Source organism: Marmota marmota, unplaced genomic scaffold, assembly GCF_001458135.2.
Source record: "Marmota marmota marmota unplaced genomic scaffold, marMar, whole genome shotgun sequence".
NCBI classification, from domain to species: Eukaryota; Metazoa; Chordata; class Mammalia; order Rodentia; family Sciuridae; genus Marmota; species Marmota marmota.
Window position 1 is genome coordinate 536894 of NW_025999862.1, and position 21305 is coordinate 558198.

Genomic DNA, 21305 nt, shown 5'->3' on the forward strand with positions numbered 1-21305 from the left:
TGTCTCAGAAAATCCATTCCATCTTTGATAGAAAAGGCATGCCACATCTTGACACATAGCACATTGTAATGGCCAGAATTTGTGTTGGTCTTTTGTGTTGATCATGAAAACTGTCAAAATGATTTAAGTGAACACTGTGACAGGAGAACCAACAGTTGGATATGAGATCTGTATGAGGAAAAACAAAGTTGGAGCCTTCTAAAATAATTAGAACAAGTATGGAAGGTGTGGAGAGACTTGTTAAAAGGAGCTTTGTGAAAAATTTTAAAGTTTAGGATATCAAGCATCTTGAGTCTGCCTTTTAAAATTGTTGGATAATTTGTCTGGAAATGTTGCAGGTTTTTCTTGGAAGAAAAAATGTGAAACCGAAAGGATAATAGAATTTTTTTTTTTTTTTGCTGGATGCCCAATTCTAGTAATTTATTGAATAATTTATACTTAAAATTCAATAAATCCTGATGACTCAACATTGTAAATATTTACAGTGTAGTAGAACTCTTAAAGTCTATTCTGAGGGTTTGATTGACCTATTGAGTTTGTGGGGCTGGACTTTCCTGGAAGAAGCACTTTAGGAAAGTTTGATGTTGAATAATTCGTGCACTTTGCAATTTGCTTTTATCCAGGCCTACCTGAGACATTTTTTTTTTCCTAAAGGAGATTGCATCTGCTTTGATCTATTTATATTCTATTCAAGCTTGTTTGAAGATTTAGAACAGGAGACATATCTCCTTTTTTTTTTTTTATATAAAATTGTATTGTCTTTGGGCACTTGACTCTTAGATGTTCTATAATGATTTACTTTGCAAGTTGATAACTGAATGAGAATGGAAATGATGGAAGTAAAACACTATGAGTAAGGAAATCATTGTTTTAAAAATCTGTGATTGATAAAGCACATTAACATACTCCTTAAGGTTTCTGAATGAATGTGGGTAAATGAGACATAGTGTTAAAACAGATTAGAGGAACCATTCCCTACAGTAATTAGAATTTCAGTTATATTTTTACAAAACGTGAGTTGATGTAAAAGCTATTTAAGGGAAGAATTCCATAATTACAAGGGTTTTTGTATCCAGTGGTTCTCCAAAGTATGATCCTTAGTCCCAGTAATATCAGCATCACCTGGAATTTGTGTAAATTATCTAGATTGCTTTCTTATTCGTAAATTTAGAAATTATCTGCTTTCAGAGATACTCTGTGGTTGTTTTGTTTTATTGTTTATAACTGTTAAACCTGTGTAGACTTTATTTTAAAGCATAACATAAGGTAAAGAAATACTTACTCTTTATGTGAATAATGCTTTGGATTTTTATGTAAGCTCTGTTATTCTTAAAATAAAACTTTCAAGTTGTATTTGAAGAAAAGCACCATTGAAATCTTTTTAGTTCTGTAAGCTAATGGTTCTTGAAGTTTAAGGACAATAAAAGTTGACAAAGAATCGTTCATGACAGTATATTTTTAGCAGTGAAACAATAATCTCATCTGAAAAAATCTAAACTTTCTTATTAGAGTTAAAAGTTCAAACAACATTTGTGATTATCTTTCTGTGAGTACAGACAAAGCATTTGTATTTTTTGGAAATAGCATTTATTCATGAAGAAAATGATGACAGAAATCTTTTTAAACAGTGAGAAACTTCTAGACTCTTCAGACAGCATCGGGTTTTGAAAAAGACTTGTGCTTTGGCAGGAACCCAGGAAAGGAAGTGTCTGCATCTGCTACATTCTAGAAGCCTTCCCAAAATCACTGTATGGCAGCCAAGAAAGCAGGGCATTTCACTACTGTGTGGTTCTGGAAGTATCTGGAAGTTTGCAGCAAACTTGAGGGAGGAGATTTAGGAGTTCTTCCAGAATGTCATTTTTTGTGGTGATCTATTTTTATTGAGATTCAAGTTACAGGGAAAGTAGTGTTATTTTTCAGCTGGAATAGGGACCTTTCACTGTGGCCTCCACTCAGCCTGTTGGTTTAGGTAAATTCACACTGGAAATCAGAGGTGCCTATACAAAGAGAACAGTGTGACAAATTAGAATAACCAGTGGGAGCCTGTTACTGGGGCAAACAGTATTGTAATGGTGGTTTATTCTCCTGTAAGGTAATCAGAAGCATTTAAAGTTCATGTTTGGGTAGAGAAGGAGAGAGAGAAGAGTGGTGGTAGGACATCTGGGAAATCAAGTTAAAACCTTTATGTTGTTTAGTTGATATCCTCATCTGCTGTATAGAATTTTCACTAGAAAAAACTGCTACCAGTGGCACAGAGAAACAGAAGGGCTTTGCTACCAGGATTAAAAAATAAAAAAATTCACAACTATGAACTTTCTTTTCTTATTTTTAGGCATCATTGAGATATAATTCATATACCATACAATTCACCTACTTAATATTCATGATTCAGTACTATCAGAGTTATTTAATCATGTGTCCCTACATTTTCATTACCCCCAAATGCACAAGTTTTAATTGAATTTATTTAAAAATTTAAAACCATACAGAGAAAGATGGAACAAGTTAGGAATTTTCTTTCTTTCTTTTTTTTTTGTGGTGCTGGGGATTGAACCCAGGGCCTTGTGCATGTGAGGCAAGCACTCTGCCAACTGAGCTATATCCCCAGCCCACAAGTTAGGAATTTTAAGGATTAATTAGAAAGCTCTGAAATTTTTTTCCTTTAAAACATATTCTGACATCTTTAAAATATATTGGCAATATCTAATAAAGCATATCTTCTGGGAATATCATGGTTTTTATCTATATCACAGAGAAAACATATCTTAGGTTATATGAAGAGCCACTGCTATTCAGCTACTCTGATTGTATTATTATGAAAAAAATTCAGATTAAATTTTTAAGCATAAGTTATCAGGTAATAAAAAATGTAATTTTTTTCTCTAACATGAAATATCAAGGTAGTATTCTACATGAAAAATAAGAAGTTAACTATCATTAAATTATTTAATTAAATTATTATATCAATTTATAAGAATTTTTTCTTTTTCATTCTACTGTCTTTCCTATTCCTAGTCCCGATCCCTTTTCCCCTTTGTTTAATCCACTGAGTTTATGATAATTAACATCAATTTGGGGTTAGAGCACTTGCCTTGCAAGTGTGAGACATTGAGTTTGATCTTCATCACTATATAAGAATAGATAAATAAAGGTATTATGTCCATTTACAGATTAAAAAAAATTCTTGGAATCTGGATTTAAACAACATTTAAATGGGAAAGATAAATAACATTTCCCTTCTTCCTCTTTTTTTTGCAATGGTTTTATTTCTCTTGCAGGTGTGTGAACCTGTAAAATTAAGTCTTCCAAGATGATCTGGTGTATTTTAATCATAGGGATTCTACTTCCCCAGTCTTTGGCCCATCCAGGCTTTTTTACTTCAATTGGTAAGTCTTAACTATATTTCGCATTTAAAATTTTCCATTTTTAAGTGTTTTTAAATTAGTAGAAACGTATACAGTGCAGTTCCATGATAAATATTCTGATTAGAAGCTTATGAAAATTTAGAAAAGCATGCCAAAGAAAATTACTGATTTTTTTATCTAGCAAATAATTTAATGCATATAGTCTTTTGATGCATAGATAAACAAATATCCTACATATTGTTTTCTAATCTTTTTCCATTAAAAATCTACTGTGAATACATTATTTTTCTGCATCATAATTTTTATAGATCTTATATAAAAGTATTATAAAAATAGCATATTGGTTAAAGTGGGGGGAAACAAGTATAGTACACAGACTGTAGTACATCTCCCCATGTCCCCTTGCTCCCAGAATAATTCCTTAGAGTTTGAAATGTATCCTTTTATATTTTCATGTATATACTTTTAATTGCCTTAAATAAGGTGTTTGCCTTCATTCTGTTGACTTTTTGACCCTTATAGAATTGTAAGCTAAAATACAAATATTTATAATATTTGATTTCATCATATAAAATGATGAGTAATCTCAATCCCTTATAAATAACTAAAAATAGAATATTTGCAACCTTTTTAGTGTAGTTTCTGTTTAATTCTAGTCTTGAAAACAAAAGGTGAGGAAGGAAGTGATAAAAAGCAAACATTGATCCTTGGAAAGTAGTATTGTTTTGTAACAATTTTGTCAATGAAAAGACAATGTGCCAACACAGACAAGGCTTGTAAAATTAAGTAGATTGAAAATTAAAATTGGAACACATGATTAGAATAAAGTTTGGGGCTTTATTTTGATTTATCTCCTTAATTTCTTTCTTTCTTTTCTTTTTTATCTTGCTGGGGATAGAACCCAGAGCCTCTCTCATATACTAGGCAAGTGCTATAAAAAGGGAAAAAATGATCCTCTCTAACCTATCTCATTTATGCCAGTTAAATCTTCCCATAGAATGAAGCATTCTTAATCATTCTGAGCTTGTTCTAAAATATTGTGTAGATGGATATGAGCAAAACCTTCTTCTCCTCTTTCCTTTATAGGTCAGATGACTGATTTGATCCATACTGAGAAAGATCTGGTGACTTCTCTGAAAGATTATATTAAGGCCGAAGAGGACAAATTAGAACAAATAAAAAAGTAAGTAGTATGTTTTACTTATTAAGATTGACTCCAAACTGGGTGTGCTGGCGCACACTTATAATCCCAGTGGCTTGGAAGGCTAAGGCAAGAGGATCCAAGGTTCAAAGCCAGCCTCAGAAACTTAGCAAGGCTCTGTCTCAGAATAAAAAAGGATAGGGGATGTGGCTCAGTGGTTAAGCTCAGTGGTTCAATCCCTGGTACAAAACAAACAAACCTCCACCTGTATGTTTTCTTTTTTTAAGCTAAAACTTTGAGTAGAAATAAAAACCATCTTTGAGTTTTAGAAAACAAGTTAAAATGGCTAAAGCAAGAGTATAGTGAACAAGGGCTAAAGCCTGGGTCCGGGTTTATGTGGAAGAACATGGATTGAGATGAGGATATGATGGGTAATGAGGAATTGACTGACCATTTTTCAAAATGGTGCCAAATATTTTCAAAATATCATCTATCCTATTATTGCCCCAACCCCTAATGAAGCCACCTGGATAAAGTTCTCTTTATCCTTCATTCTTCATTTTTGAGCCAATAGTGGTAAGTATAGTTAATATTATTTAATTGATGTAGTTTTTCTCAAATGCTAATTATCTTTAATTGACTCAGATTATAGTTAATCCTGACCTGAGAATTCCTGTTCTTTGTTCAATGAGTAGCTAAGTATTAAGGCTTTTGTTTAGTTTCTAGATATTGAATGTAAAACTCTGGCATTAGTTAAGCCAAGTTCAGTGGCTTACTTCCATAAACCCAGCTACTCCCGAGGCTGAGGTAGGACAGGAGGATTGCTTGGACCCAAGAGTTCTGGGTCAGCCTGGTCAACGTGGCAAGATGCCATCCCCACTCCACCCACCCACACAAAAAATTTTAGTGTAAGTTGATTTAAATGAACATGTTGCTGAATTTGGTTGAGCTTATCTGTGCTTTGTAATCGTCAGTTATTTGGCCTTAAGGACCTATGGGAAAATGAATTTTTTTTTTTTTTTTTTACTTGTACTAGAAGTATCAAATCTCGGCTTTTACTAAGGTAGGTTCTGTTTACTATTTGGAAAAAAACAGAACTAAACCATGAGGGCTGGGGTTGTGGCTCAGTGGTAGAGCACTTGCCTAGCATGTGAGGGCACTGGGTTCAATCCTCAGTGCTGCAAATAAATAAATAAACAAACATACAATATCGACAACAAAAAACTAAACCAAAAATCTTTTACAGTTATATTTTGATTCTGCCAAGTTGGATTTACTAATAAGAACATTTTACTTTTTAAAGAACCTTTATAATTTTACTTTAAAAACAAGTTTTTTGTTAATATTTTTAGTTGTAGATGGACTCAGTACTTTTATTTTATTTATGTGTGGCGCTGAGGATCTAACCCAGTTCCTCACATTGGCTAGGCAAGCACTATACCCCTGAGCTACAACCCCAGCCCAAAAAGAAGTTAATAGTTTTAAGCCTCTAGTCTCTATTTTCAAGTGCTACTAAATTGTGTTTTTCCTTATTTGACTGTGTGTATACTCCATTTTTATGTCTTAACATCTGTAGATGGGCAGAGAAGTTAGATCAGCTAACTAGCACAGCAACAAAAGATCCAGAAGGATTTGTTGGGCATCCTGTAAATGCATTCAAGTTAATGAAACGACTCAACACTGAGTGGAGTGAGTTGGAGAATCTGATCCTTAAAGATATGTCAGATGGTAAGTCTGAGGAATCTAATGAGGGAAAAAAAAAGGGTAAGGCCATACTTTCACCACCTATAGAAATGCCAAAATTTGTCATAAATTCAGTTCCTAGAACATCAATGTTGTAAATGAAGTGAATTATTGCCCAACTCCATTTGGTTAGATCAGAGCTAATTTAGTCAAGATCCTGAATACTTTGATTTAAAAAATAGTAATTTATGCTACTAGTGACTAACACTGGTGATTTTGTTATGAAATCTACAGAAGTGAATAGATTATTTGGCAAATAGCATTTGGCATTTCTGAGGGTAATCGTTTATATTTAGGATTACTTTCAGACTTTAAAGATGTCTATATAAATTTTTATTTTCAATTCTTAAAATATCAGGAGTGGTATCGTAAAGAGAGTGTTAGTATGTTCTACCTATTATTCTGAGTTTAGGATTACTCTATTACTCAATATAGGCAATAAATTTAAAAACTGAGACTACAAACACCAATAATGAATAAGTCTTCCTAGTTGAAACAGTAAAATTGTAGTTGAAATTGTTCAGGTGTTTTAGATATTTTAGTAACAGAAAACTTAGTCTAGAATTGCAGGAGGTAAAGGGATTATGCCTAGTATACAGTTAGGGGCTCATATATTTGTTGAATGTAATAAGGTGGCCAAAAGAGGGAGCAAGAATGCTGAGTCAGCTGTAGAGATAAAATATTCTAAGCTGGGCATGGTGGCACATACCTGTAATCCCAGCAGCTTGGAGGTGGAGGCAGGAGGAGTGTGTGAGTTCAAAGCCAGCTAAGCAACTCAGTGAGACCCTGTCTCTAAATAAATTACAAAATAGGGCTGGGGATATGGCTCAGTGATTAAGTGCCCTTGAGTTCAATTCCCGGTACCCAGAAAAAAAGAAAAAAAAATTTCTAAGAGAGCTGGTCTCAAATAAAAATACTCCCAAGATAGCCAGGAATGGTGATGCACACCTGTAATCCTAGCATTTGGGAGACTGAGGCAGGAGAACCACAGGTTTGAGACCTGTTTAGGTAACTTAGAAAGACCTCATCTCAAAACAAAAAAACAAAAACAACACCCCCCCCCCAAAAAAAAAAAAACAACCAAACAAAAAACCACCCAAAACACTAGGGATATAGCTCAGTGGTAGGATGCTACTGGGTCCCATCCCCAGTACCACCAAAAAAAAAAACAAACCAAAAAATCCTCCAGGAGTACTTACCAGTGTTTTAGGCAATGAAGTAAACTATATTATTCCTTTCTTAGGCACAGCTTTACATTCTGCAGTTTTAGTTACTCATAGTTTAAGAATACTAGATGGAAAATTCCAGAAATAAACAGTTTTAAATTTTGTGCCTTTCTTAGTAGTGTGATTAAATCTCATGCTGTCATATCCTGTTCCATCTGGGATAGGAATCATAGCTTTGTCCAGTGTATCCATGCTATATATGCTACCCAACCTTAGTCACTTAGTAATTCTCTTGGTTACCAGTTCATTGTCACAGTATCATAGTGCTTTGTGTTCAGATAACCCTTATTTTACTTAATGATGACCTCAAAGTGCAAGAGTAGTGATGACAGTTTGGATGTGCCAAAGAAAAGACATAAAGTATTTTCTTTAAGTGAAAGTTATTTCTTTTAAGTGAAAGTTATTGACTTGATAGGAAAAAAATCATGTACTGAAGTTGAAAAAATTGCACACAAAATTACTAGGATCTATAGTAAAAATGAATTTTCCATGAAATTGTGAAGAAAAAGAAACATGGTTGTTTTATAGTTGCATCTCAAACTACAAAAGTGTGATATCATAAGTACTTGTTAAGATAGAAAAAGCATTAAATTTGTGTATATATGCATAGGAAAAACATAGTTTACATAGGTTTTGTATTATACATGATTTCAGGCAATATTCAGTCTTAGAATGTCTCTTTATGTTTAGGGGACTACTGTATTATGCATAAGACCAGAAATCTTGAAAAGTAATTGCAAGTACTTATGAATACTTCACTATGAGGGGAAATGTCTGTGATTATTTTCTTTGCTATATATATAACACCATGAGAACATTAAAAAAAATTTTTTTTAGTTGTATATGGGCACTATCTTTATTTCATTTATTTTTATGTGGTGCTGAGGATCAAACGCAGTCCCTCACCGCATGTGAGGCAAGCACTTTACCTCTGAGTCACAACCCCAGCCCCATGAGAACATTTTGAAAGAAATAACACCCACCTATCTCTCTCCACCCCCCTCATTCTATGCATAACATGTTTACACAAACATAAACACACATATCATTCATTCTAAAGTAATGACCTGCAGTATACAAGGCTGGAAAAGAAAATAATGACCTGTAGACTTTGGTGTTTTAATCTGTGGTAGTTATCCCATAATGTGCTACACACACACACACAAAACATTGTGATCTTCTGTAAGACTTGTGAAATTTGTCTGTAAAATTCCATGTGGAAATTGTTACTGAGGGATAGTTTCAAACTTTATATGAACGTTAGCCTTCTTCCAGCTAGTTGATATTTGTATATTTCCATTAACATAAAAATGCCTGATCTTTTGCTGACCAAAATACAAATAGTTGATTATAAGTTTTTTTTAAATATTTATTTTTTAGTTTTAGGTGGACACAATATCTTTATTTTTATATGGTGCTGAGAATCGAACCCAATGTCTCATGCAGGCTAAGCGAGCGCGCTACCACTTGAACTACATCCCCAGCCCCTGATTAAAAGTTAATAAGAGAGAAATCTCATACCTATTTTTTATTTACAATGATGACATTTACATTATAAAAATTTTAAACTCATTGTTTTTGGTTTTGATTTCTCAAAGAGTATTTAGCATCCATCCTTCTTAGGAGTTATATCATTATCAGTAATTGATTTGTTAGTTTGATTTTTGCTATATTATTTATAAATCATCTTTAAATTAAGGTTTTATATATCAAATCTTGATTGATTATCACTGTATTTGATAATTTAACATTTCTAAATATATTTCGGTATACCAGCTTAACTGTTAATCTTAAATCTATAATTTTCTGTCCTCCAAAGAATCCCACTAAAATTTATGTTTACATGCTATATAACATGTGGTACATGGAAGAAAACAGAGCACAGATTTTTTAATAGCACAGATTTTACGTACCATCTGTTATCTGAAAGTTTTAATTTATTGCCAAGGTATATCCTTTGCAAATTCATAAATATTTCATTTCTGAAGCTTAATGGAGGCACTTTTTGTTTTCCAGGCTGGCTGGTATTGTATTGTTGTTTTCTTGCAATTATGTGTTAGTTGATCTTTCTCTACTCATGTAATTTGTGCAGTTACCTCAAATAATTTAACCTTAGAAGACATTGGGAAGGTCGAACAAATTAGGGATATGTCAAATCTCATTCAGTGTATTTAACGTTTTCTTGATGAACACGTGAAACATTCATAGAATGGTAGAAAATGATAAAATTTTAAAAATCCTTGTAAAGACTCTTAGAAGTCTATGAGGTTGTACAAATTTAATCTCTTTTTTTCCTATTTCAAGGCTTTATCTCTAACCTAACCATTCAGAGACAATACTTTCCTAATGATGAAGATCAGGTTGGGGCAGCCAAAGCTCTATTGCGTCTCCAGGACACTTACAATCTGGATACAGATACCATTTCAAAGGGAAATCTTCCAGGTAAGGTCATTCTTCCAGTCAATGTAATGTCTATCACCTGGTTGCTCTATTCAGTCCACTAGGATAATGTTAATTTAAAAAGACTTGTATTTTAAGATTTTAAACTTTAGTTTGTTTCATAACCTTTGAGAACAAAAGAACTGTCCCTTTTTCTAGGACTTAATAGTGGTGGATGTTCTTCTAGCTTGTTACTGGGAAAGCTTGTATTTATGGGAACTAACTTAAGTAGGCAATTTTAGTGTTTAGAAAAAGAAACAATCATATTTCTAGGTTAGAACATCTCTTACTAGAATGTTTTGTAAAACTGTAAGGGAATTGATAATCAAAGTTTATAGGCTTAATAATTAAGAGCCAAGATGTGTTGAGTATACACAGATGTTATGGAACATCCTGTTTTCTAACCTTTGTGGCAAAGCTCTCCTTTTTTAAAGTTATGTCTTATTTCATGATAATTTACTTTACTCACTTTTTCTTTCAGACAGAGGCTTGCTATGATTACTTTTTCCTGTCACTGTCATCTGAAAAAAATAAATATGTTGCCTCTGTTCATACTGAAATTGGTTTTCTCAGGAAGGAAAAAACAATGGGATGAGTCGTTTGTCAAGATGCTTTGTACCCAAGTCATTGGCACACTCCTGTAATCCCAGTGCCTCAGGAGGCTGAGGCAGGAGGATCATGAGTTCAGAGCCAGCCTCAGCAACAGGCACTAAGCAACTCAGTGAGACCCTGTTTCTAAATAAAATACAAAATAGTCTGGGGATGTGGCTTAGTGGTTGAGCGTCACTGAGTTCAATCCCCAGTACAAAAAAACCAACAAAAAGATCCTAATTTATTGTTACAATACAATCACCTCATGCACTCATGAATTAAACTCATGTTGTTAAACCATACAAATTTGTTAGTTATCTGAATATGANTAAAAAAAAAAAAAAAAAAAAAGTTATTTCTCTTGCTTCATTTGGGATAAAAGTATCAAGTGGTAAAGCTAAACATGGTATAATATTAAATAAAATTTGTTAAACTGGAATATAATTCCATTAACTCAAATTCCCCAAAATGTACAAAATTGCAAATTTGTTTCTGCTAATACTATATATTGTAACACTTTCAATAAGATTATAACTTTATTTTTAAAAATCGACTTCTGAAGGACTAGGGATGTAGCTCAGTGATAGAGTGCTTGACTAGCATATACAAGATCCTGGGTTTGATCCCCAGCACTGCCCCCCCAAAAAAAGTTCTGGTTTAAAATGCCACATTTAATAGACATTAATTATTTAATATGTACCAGCTACTATGTTAGGAACTAAGCATACATAATGAACAAGAAAGAATTCTACCTTTGCCTTTCAGGGTGCTTATATTTTCAAGATATACTACAGTGAATACATATACTACAGTAAATGCATACCATGGCAGCACATAACTGGAAACCTAATTCTGGACTTGATAAGGAGGGTTAAGGAAGACTTCCTGGAGAAGACAACATTTTAAAAATTGAAATCTAACTGGGTGTGGGGGTGCACGCCTCTAATCCCAGTGGCTTGGGATGTTGAGGCAGGAGGATTATGAGTTCAAAGCCAGACTCAGCAACTTAGCAAGGCCCTTTTCTAAATAAAATATAAAAAGGCTGGGGATAAATACCCCTGGGTTCAATTCATGGTGCCCCCTCTCCCCCCACCAAAAAAGAGATCTAATGGACAAAGCATTAGCCATGAAAATGGAAGAGGAAGGCAGAAGTGGTCATACCGAGGAAAAGTGTTCCATTCTGAGGGAACATACACAAAGGCTGAAAAGTCGAGCATGTCATATTCAGATAACTAACAAATTTGTATGGTTTAACAACATGAGTTTAAGTCATGAGTGCATGAGGTGATTGTATTGTAACAATAAATTAGGATCTTTTTGTTGGTTTTTTTGTACTGGGGATTGAACCCAGGGACTCCTTTACTACAGAGCTATTTCCAGCTTTTTTTATTTTTATTTTTATTTTGAGAGAGTCTCAAAATATTCAGTCTGATACTTATATTAATAAGTCATCAATGCCTCTTCCTTTGAACCAAAGGAATTTACAATTAATTTTTTATAGGCCTGATTCCAACTATTACCCTTTGTATGAAAGTTTTTTTTTTTTAAATTTTTTTTCAGTTGTTGATAGACCTTTATTTTATTTATTTATATGCAGTGCTGAGAAGTGAACCCAGTGCCTCACACATGCCAGGCAAGTGCACTACTGCTGAGCCCCAGCCCCAAGATTTTTTTTTTTAAGATGGACACAATCGAACCCAGTGCCTGAGGATCGAACCCAGTGCCTTATGTGTGAGGCAGACATTTTACCGCTGAGCTATAACCCCAGCCCCTATATGAAAGCATTTTAAGGTCTGTTTTTGGCTGTATAACTTTGGTCATTTCATTTTTTCTCATTGTCGAGCCTATTCCTACCCCCATATTTACTACTTTGCAATGTCTTCTACTTTCAAAGCTGCACATCATTTATTTTCTTCTTTTAAGAATCTGATTCCTAGTTTCCTTTAATAATGGTAACTAGATCAAAAATAAGACCAGCAGAGGTACTTCACTAAAGCCTATGCTCTTAATTATGTTTGTTCAAGTAACATAGCCAAAGTGTTAGGTCACATAAAAAATATTACTGATGCTACCTGCATGTATTGATGGTATACTATTCTCATACATGTTTTGCATATCCCTGAAACACTCATAATTGCTATACTATGCATCACCAGTTCTCAGAAATAAAAAATCATAGGGAAGCCAAAATTTAATATACTTGTTTTAGTTTTTGGAATTATGTCATGTTAAACTGCCGAGTTAGTTTCTTAGTGTCTGCTGTGGTTTGAATGTGTTCCCTCCAAAATTCAGGTGTTGAAACTTAATGGCTGTTAGTCGATTTTCCATCACTGTGACAAAATACCTGAGAAAACCAATTTAAAGGCAAAAAGATATATTTTGGTTCATGGTTTCAGTCCATGGTCGCTTGGCCTGTTGCTTTTAGACCTGTGGCAAGGCAGTACATCATGGCAGAAGTATGTAGTGCAGAAAAGCTGCCTACGTAGTAGCTGAGAAGCAGAGGGAAGGAAGGAAAGGAAGGGGCTGAGGACAAAATATATCCTTCAAAGACACTCCCCCAGTGACCTACTTCCTCCAACTCGGCCCCATCTCCTAAAGTTTCTACCACTTCCCAATAGTCTGTTAACCTATAAATCCATTGATGAGGTTAGAGCTCTTAGGAGGCAATCATCTGTTAAATGCCTCACCTCTGAACACTGCTACTTTGGGGACAAGCTTTAAAAACATGAGCTTTTGTGGGACATTTTAAATCCAAACCATAGCAATTGCCAATGAAATGGGGCCTTTAGGAATCAGTCCATGAGGGCTTCTCCCTTATGAACAGGATTAAGACCTTTATAAAAGAAGCTGCAGTATTCAGCTCTATTTTCCTTTCGCCTTCTGCCATGTGAGAGACAGCATTCTTCCCCTCTGGAGGATGTAGCAACAAGGTGCCATCTTAAAGTGGAGAGCAGCCCTCACCAGACAACCAAACCTGCTGGCACCTTGACCTTGGACTTCCCAACCTCCAGAATTGTGAGAAAATAAATTTCTGTTCTTTATAAATTACCCAGTCACCAGTATTTTGCTACAGCAACACAGATGGCCAAAGATAGAGTATTCCAGAGTGGAGGGTGTTAAGGTAAAGAATTAGTTAAGGGGAAAAACATCAAAACATGGAACTTCATCTTCATTTTGGGAGTACACTAATAATCAGTTATTAAGCGTAAGTGATTAGCTTGGCTTTCTCCTTTTTTATTATTTACAAATATTTTATTATAGAAAATATCAAACATCACTCGTGTGCACATGTAAGTGCACACTCTTGCTCTTTCCCACACACATGCCCCCCACAATAAAGATGGTAACATAATGAGCCTCGTGTATCCATCATAGAGCTCCAAAGGTTCTTTTTTTATTTTTTGGTAGTTGTGTATGGACAGAACGCTTTTATTTTATTTATTTTTATATGGATCGAACCCAGGGCCTCACACATGCTGGGCAAGCTTTCTGCCATTGAGCTACAGCCCCAGCCCCCCAAAGGTTCTTAATATTTTGGTATTTTATCTGTTTCCTTCACTCCTCCTTTTTGTTGTTTTTGCTGGAATATTTTAAAAACAAATCCTAGACATTTCTGTTATTTTATTCACAAATAATTCAGTATGCATATTTTAACTGTTCAGATTTTTTAAAAAACTTACATAACTACTTAGCTATTATCCTGCATAACAAAATGGATACTATTCCCTTAATAATTTAATACCTAGTCAATATTCAATTTCTGTGATGATCTCAAAGATATCTTTTTATAGTTGGAGTTTTGGGTTAAATTTCTCTTTTCTTTTTCTAATTCTTCATGCTATTGGTAAGTATGGAAAATATGGACATATGTTCTATGGAATGTCCCACATCCTGGAATTGGCTGATTTCTTCTTTGGTGGTGTTTAAACTTCTTTTTCTAACTCTCCTTTCCTATAAACTGGTTAGAGCTTGAGGCTTGGTTACATTCAGTTTAGGTTTATTTCACTAATTCCATAAGTGGCGCTGTGAACTTTCTATTGAATTATCTGAATGGACACCTAATGTCTCCTGCACTTTTTGTGATGCTGATTGATGAGTAGCTTCAGGTACTGAGAGCCTGATCCTTCCATATAATGTTTTTCTGAGTTTTATCTCATGGTTTTTGGAGCTTTGATGATCATTGCCTAGAGCCACTATTTCATTCAGGGTTACAAAATGGTGATTTTCCTCATTTCATCTACTTTGATTAGCTGGAATTCTGTAATAACAAGAACATTCCTCTTTATCAGTTTTTAGCATAATTAGCTGATATCCTAATAACTTTTGTTAGTGACCAGTGATCTTCATCTAAAATATCATGAACTCATTTTTATATGTAGTATTTTTAAATTTCAGTCTGTTTTATTCATTGAATCAGATTACCTTATTTTGCCAATGTGAATTTCTTCAGATTAGCTTGTCATCTCATTTTGTCTTTTTGAAATGATCATATTCTTTGATAGCTAGGAAACTTTCTTACTTTTGGGCATAGTTTTTTCCAAGTTTATCTTATAAATTCTATTCCAAAGCTGGAATCAGGCTTTTCAACAACCCTTGATTCCTTTTAACAGGGAATAGCACTTAAGGAACAGACTAGCTAGGTTCTAGGGGTGTTTATTTCTGTTTGTCATTTATTCCGGGTCTTTTTAATGAACAGAGATGGGACATATGTGGATTCATATTAGTTCTGATTCAAATTAAAGATTACAGGGCTTGTATCTCCTTTCTCTAGTGAAAATTTTGATTCCTAATGACATTAACTTAATCACTTCTTTGTATTACCTATAATATGCTCAAAATAATATCAGAGGATAATAATGCCTTTGCTGTTAATAACATTGACTACTCACTGCAGTATTTTTTGTACTACTTATTAATTTTGGTATTGGGATGAACTGGGGATGCTTAACCATTGAGTCATATCCTCAACCCTTTTTATTTTTGAGACACATTCTTCATAAGTTGCTGACTTAAACTTTGCAATCTTCCTGCCATAGCCTCCCAAGTCTCTGGGATTAGAGGCATGTACCACTACAGCTGGTTTTTTTTTTTTTTTTTTTTTTTTAATATTTTTTAGTTGTCAGTGACCTTTATTTTATTATTGATATGCGGTGCTGAGAATTGAAGTGCTTCACACATGCTAGGCAAGCACTCTACCACTGAGCCACAACCCCAGTCCATGACTTTTTTTTTTTTTTTAAATCCTTAGTATATATATCACACCAGTTATGAAAAGTCAAAATATTACCTTGAAGACACCTAAAATAATTAATTGCTCTGTGTTGTCTGCCTTCAACATGTTTTACAGTTGGGTTCAATCAGTGTTTTATTCTTTATTTTTAAGGATTATTGACCTTTCCCTTTAATTATATAAAACTTTCATATTCTTTAATCTCCCTATCTATACTAATAAAGCACATTTATAGAAATCTCACTTTAATTTCTGTACTCTTCATCTTACTCCCTTTGTTTTCCTGTGTGTAACCATTTTGTTTTTTTAAAGTATTGAAATAGAAAAACTAAGTATACATATTCCTATTTCCTCTTGACATATGCACAAAAGGTAACACAGTTAACATTTACACAAAAGGAAGTATATTGTGAATATGTTCTGTACTTTGGTATTTTAACTTATATTTCCTAAATATTACTTTATATTCTAAAAATATCTTCACTTCACTTTACAGCTGCTATTCACGTTACTCTCTTGTGGAGGTTCCACAGTTTATTTAACCACACCCCTATTGATGAAAATCTGGTTTATTTGCAGTCCTTTCCTGCTAAAAAAAATAATGCTGCTAGTAACCTCGTTAGTAGGCTATTTTCTGTTTTTGCTAACTAGTCTTTACAGATATTTTTCTTGAAGGGGTACCACTGATTCAGAGTAAATAAATAATTTTGCTAATATTGTCCCCATACACTCCATAGGGTTTGTATCAATTTGCATTTCTGCCAGTAGTATATGACCCTTTTCCCAAAAGATATTGTGAAACTTTGATATTTTTGCCAATTTGTTAGTTTAATTTAGATTGGCTCATATGTATGCCAGTTTCTTTGTTAATCATTCTTGTACCTCAAACTTTTCTTTTGAGCAAATTTTTCTCCTTCTTGAAATACATCCTTAATAAACCTTTGTATATATGTTATTCATTTGGTGAGCAATTCATTGTGCTTCCTGAATCTAAAGTTTCAGGTGTTTTAACTCTGGAAAAATTTCTACCACTCTGTCTTTAATGTCTCCACATATTATCTCCTGTTTTTTTTTCTTTTTCTGGAACTCTAAGTAGACTTTATTTTTTATTCCTTGTGTTTTAAAACTAGCACTTCATTTCTTTTTCTCTCTCTCTCTGTTGTATTCTGACTAGTTTAATCACATGCTGATTTATTTAGCTCTTCTAGTTTCATCATTCTCTTTGTAGTTATATGTGGTCCACTATTTAATCTGTCCAGTGAGTTTTTAATAGCATTGATTATACAGGTTGAGTAACCCCTATCTGAAATAAGTTCAAACCAGAAATTGGGACCAGAAGTATTTGAGATTTTGGAGTTTTTCAGATTCTGGAATATTTGGATGCGTATAATAAGATATCTTAGGATAGATCCTAAGTCTAAACAAAAAAAAATTCATTTATGTTTAATAAACCTTTTATACATATAGCCTGAAGATAATTTCACACAACTTTTTAGTGCGCCTGCACTTTGTGACCTGTTATATAAGGACAGGTGTGGGATTTCTCACTATGGTGTTGTGTCAGTGCTTAGAATGTTTCAGATTTTGAAGCATTTCTTTCAGATTAGGGATACTCAACTTGTACTTAACAACTGGAAGTTACCACCTCACCCCACTTAAATTTGCCTGGTCCTTTGTAGGCTACTATCTTAGGCAGCTTTATATTAATATAACAAAAATACCTAAGGCAATTAACTTAAAAGGTTTATTTTGGCTCACAGTTTTGGAGGTTCCAATCTAGCATCAGGTAGACCCCATTGCTTTGGACTTCTGGTGGGGAGTGTTAGATGGCTATGGTGGGGAAAAGTAAACTGTTTACCTCATAAGCTAGGAAGCAAAGAGGAAAGGGCCAAGGTCCCACAGTCTCCTTCACAGATATTTCCCCAAAGCTCCCCAAAGTTTCCACCACCTCCCTATTGCCAATCTAGGGACCAACCCTAAACACATGGACCTTTGGGAGACATTTAACATCCAAATGTCAGCAGGTATCTTTATCATTCACATAATCTATTCGAACATTTTAAGCAGTTATTTTATATTCTTAATCTCTAATATATGAAGATCTTGGGGTATATCTAGTGCTTTTTTATAATTTCTGATTTTATTCATAATGGCTTATAATGTATTTTGCCGTTTTGGATTGTGTGTGTTCATTCTGCGTCACCTGTAGGAATATTGCAAAGCTTGGGAAAAGGGTACATTTTGCAGAGTATAAATGTTGCTAGATGTCCTATAACATTGCCAACTCAGATCATGTTAATTTTTTTGCTTTAGTTTTTCAGACCATGCAGGCAATATAAATTTGAAATTAAAACCTCCCTTAGGATATGCCTATGGAATTCTATAGGGGATATTTTCTCTCACTTATAGTATACAAACAGTTTTAAACAGATTGTGATGATTGTTGCATTATTCTATATATTCTAAGAGCTATTGTAATCTAAGTGGGTAGACCATGATTTTTAAATTATATATCATTAATGCCATTTTTTAAAAAGCAAACATTTTACAGGATTGCCTCTTTTACTGTACATTCATCTCTTGCCCAGATTGTTGGTTAAGAATAAGATAGATACATCTCATGGTTATTGCTGTGTGTTAGAGAAGAGTATATTTCAACTTCAGTGATGTTTCATTTGGGTATAATGGCTGATGATTTAAATCTTGGGTTCTTTAAGTGCTGTGTCCTCTTTTACCAGCAGTGTATTCTCTGTCATTCTATATTACCTTGTAAATTGTTCCTTTGTTATAAAATTAGGATAATTTTTGCCTTTTTTACCTCAGGATTATTGTAAAGTTAAATCGCACTTTGAAAGCTCTGTGGTCCTAAATAAAATTTAAAGTAATGTAAAGATTCCTAAAGTTCTCTATTTTTTTTCTTTCATAGGAGTAAAACACAAATCTTTTCTAACAGCTGAGGACTGCTTTGAGTTGGGCAAAGTGGCCTATACAGAGGCAGATTATTACCATACAGAACTATGGATGGATCAAGCACTAAGGCAGCTGGATGAAGGCGAGGTTTCTACCATAGATAAAGTCTCTGTTCTGGATTATTTGAGCTATGCAGTATACCAGCAGGGAGATCTGGATAAGGCTCTTTTGCTCACAAAGAAGCTTCTTGAACTAGGTATGTTATCCATGTGTAACTTAAGGTTATAATTATATTGGGTTGGGGATATATATCATCTGTGTATGTATGTAAGTATCTACCCATTCACTCATCGATATATCTTTGGTGCTTTTTTATTTATTAGAATTCAAGAGCCATATCTGTTAGATACACTTTATCCTCTCACTGTTAATTCTCAAAGTAAATGGCAACCAGTTTTTCTCACCTAATAGTACTACAACAGTGGCTGTGTTCCTCTGCTCTATATTTTCCAGGAATTTCAAAACCAAATCTTGTCTAATTTAGTCAAAAATATTTATTCATCACATTGTGCTAAGTGAAATAAGCCAGATTCAAATCAGGTGTTGAATGCTTTTTCTCATATGTAGAAGCTAGAGAGAAAAAGGAATATAAATGAGGAATCTCATAAAAATAGAAGGGAGAAGAATAGAGGAAGGTGATCAAGGAGGAAGGTAAGGGGAGGTGCTGGTGAATGAAATCATCAAATTATGTGTATGTATGAACATATCACAGTGAACTCCACTATAATTTATAATTATAATGCACCAATAAAAATATAATTAAAAATGTTTATTTACCATGTTGCCATATTACATGTTAATGAGTTTCCTTTGAAGAGTGTTATCAGTTTGTTGAATTTCATATTCAGCTATTAGAAAAATAAGACCAGTGTGCTAGTGCATGTCTGTAATCCCAGCAATTTAAGAGGTTAGGCAGGAGGATTTAAATTCAAGCCCAGCTAGGCAACTTAGAACTTATCTCAAAATAAACCAGTCAGAAGGACTAGGTATATAGCTTGGTGGTAGATCATCCCTGGTTTCAGTCACCTCTACTTAAAAAAAAAAAAAAAAAATTACATTTTATGAGAATTTTACCACTAGCACTTTCTACAGAGATGTATTCTTTCTGCAAGTATGGTCCAGGGACCATGAACACTATATGGTCTAGTACTAGAATTACTTGGACACTTGTTAGAAATGAAAATTCCTTATTTATGTATTTATTTAGTTTAGATGGATACAATATTTTATTTTTATATGGTGCTGAGGATTGAATCCAGTGCCTCACATGTGCTGGGAAGTGCTCTAACACTGAGCTACACCCCCAGCCCCCATAATTTCTTAATTTATATTGATCTGCTCAATCATAATATCTGGATATGGAGTCCAGAATTTATATAACAATTGCAGGAAGTCTTTGGTATATAATGAAGTTCTTTGTTTTTTTGCCGTACTGGAGATGGAATCCAGGGCACTCTTCGTTAAAGTACATCCCCACCCTTTTTGTTCTTTATTTTAAGACAGGGTCTTACTAAATGAGCTGGATGAGCCTTGAACTGGGATGACAGGCATGTGCCAGTGTACCTGGCTATAATGAAGATTTAAAACTTTGTAAAAATTTATTTTGTGAATAGGAATATTTGTATATGTTAGGAAAAAAGTCAAATAGATATTAGTTCAATTATCCTTTCCTTTTCTTTCAGTGTCTTTCAGTGAATTTCCTCCTGAATTAAAACATACTTTGTACTCATTGTAGAAAATTAAAATAGAAAAATATATAGAAGAATCATCCATGAGCCAGTTACCCAAAGATACACACAAATTTTCAATGTAGTATATACTCCTCTGCACATAATATACACTTTTCCATTTTACAAAAAATAGGCTTTTATAGTATATCATGACATATATTGTGAGTGGTTTCTGAAGGACAGAAATATTATACAGTCTAGTACTAGATTTTTCTAAACACCTCATGAAGTCTCTACTTACCATTCTGCATTTTTTTTAATCTGTGTATAGTAGTAGTTTAGATTGCTTTGATTTTTCCCCCCACTTTCCCCAGATGGGTGGTATGTTTCTTTTCTTCCTCTTTACTGAAAGGTAGCTAAAATTATCACTAGCAATTCTGAGGCAGTTAGTGGATTCTGGCTTATTTGAGAATTATATCTTTAGTTTCCTTTTTCCTTCTTACTTAGAAAGTTGGGACTGTAATCCACTTAGCCCTCAGATGTAGACCGTGTTCTGCATTAATAATATATCTGTGGAAAAATTTGCTTTTCAACCATGTATGTTTTGTCTTCACCATAGTGATTACTTTTCAGTCTTAGAAAGATCTTTTCCAATTCTTCAAATAAATAAAATGAGTAAGATTTCAAGATTCATTTGACATCAAGTTGAACATAGTTCGTTTAGCTGATTAGTAAGTTCTCAAAGTAGAAGCAATAATTGCTACCTTGAATAAAAGGCTGTTTCCAACTGTTTTTACATAGTATGATTGTATATCATTTACTTGGCACAGTACTATTTTATATCTATTGTTACAATATAATAATTTTTATTCCTCCTTTAAATCATCTTAGTTTGGAAGATAAATTATATGGTCTGCTATATTTATGTTA

General features: G+C 33.7%; 1 protein-coding gene across 2 annotated transcripts in view; it reads left to right on the forward strand.

The window, feature by feature from the left end:
• P4ha1 (prolyl 4-hydroxylase subunit alpha 1) overlaps positions 1-21305 on the forward strand; it is a 66021-nt gene that overhangs the window by 10816 nt on the left and 33900 nt on the right. For both annotated transcript variants that reach the window (XM_048809170.1, XM_015500503.2), the window contains exons 2-6: positions 3279-3386; positions 4452-4548; positions 6083-6234; positions 9780-9917; positions 18662-18901. In XM_048809170.1, coding sequence (XP_048665127.1) covers positions 3311-3386; positions 4452-4548; positions 6083-6234; positions 9780-9917; positions 18662-18901 — 703 coding nt within the window. In that variant the 5' untranslated portion in view covers positions 3279-3310. The remainder of the gene's footprint in view (positions 1-3278; positions 3387-4451; positions 4549-6082; positions 6235-9779; positions 9918-18661; positions 18902-21305) is intronic.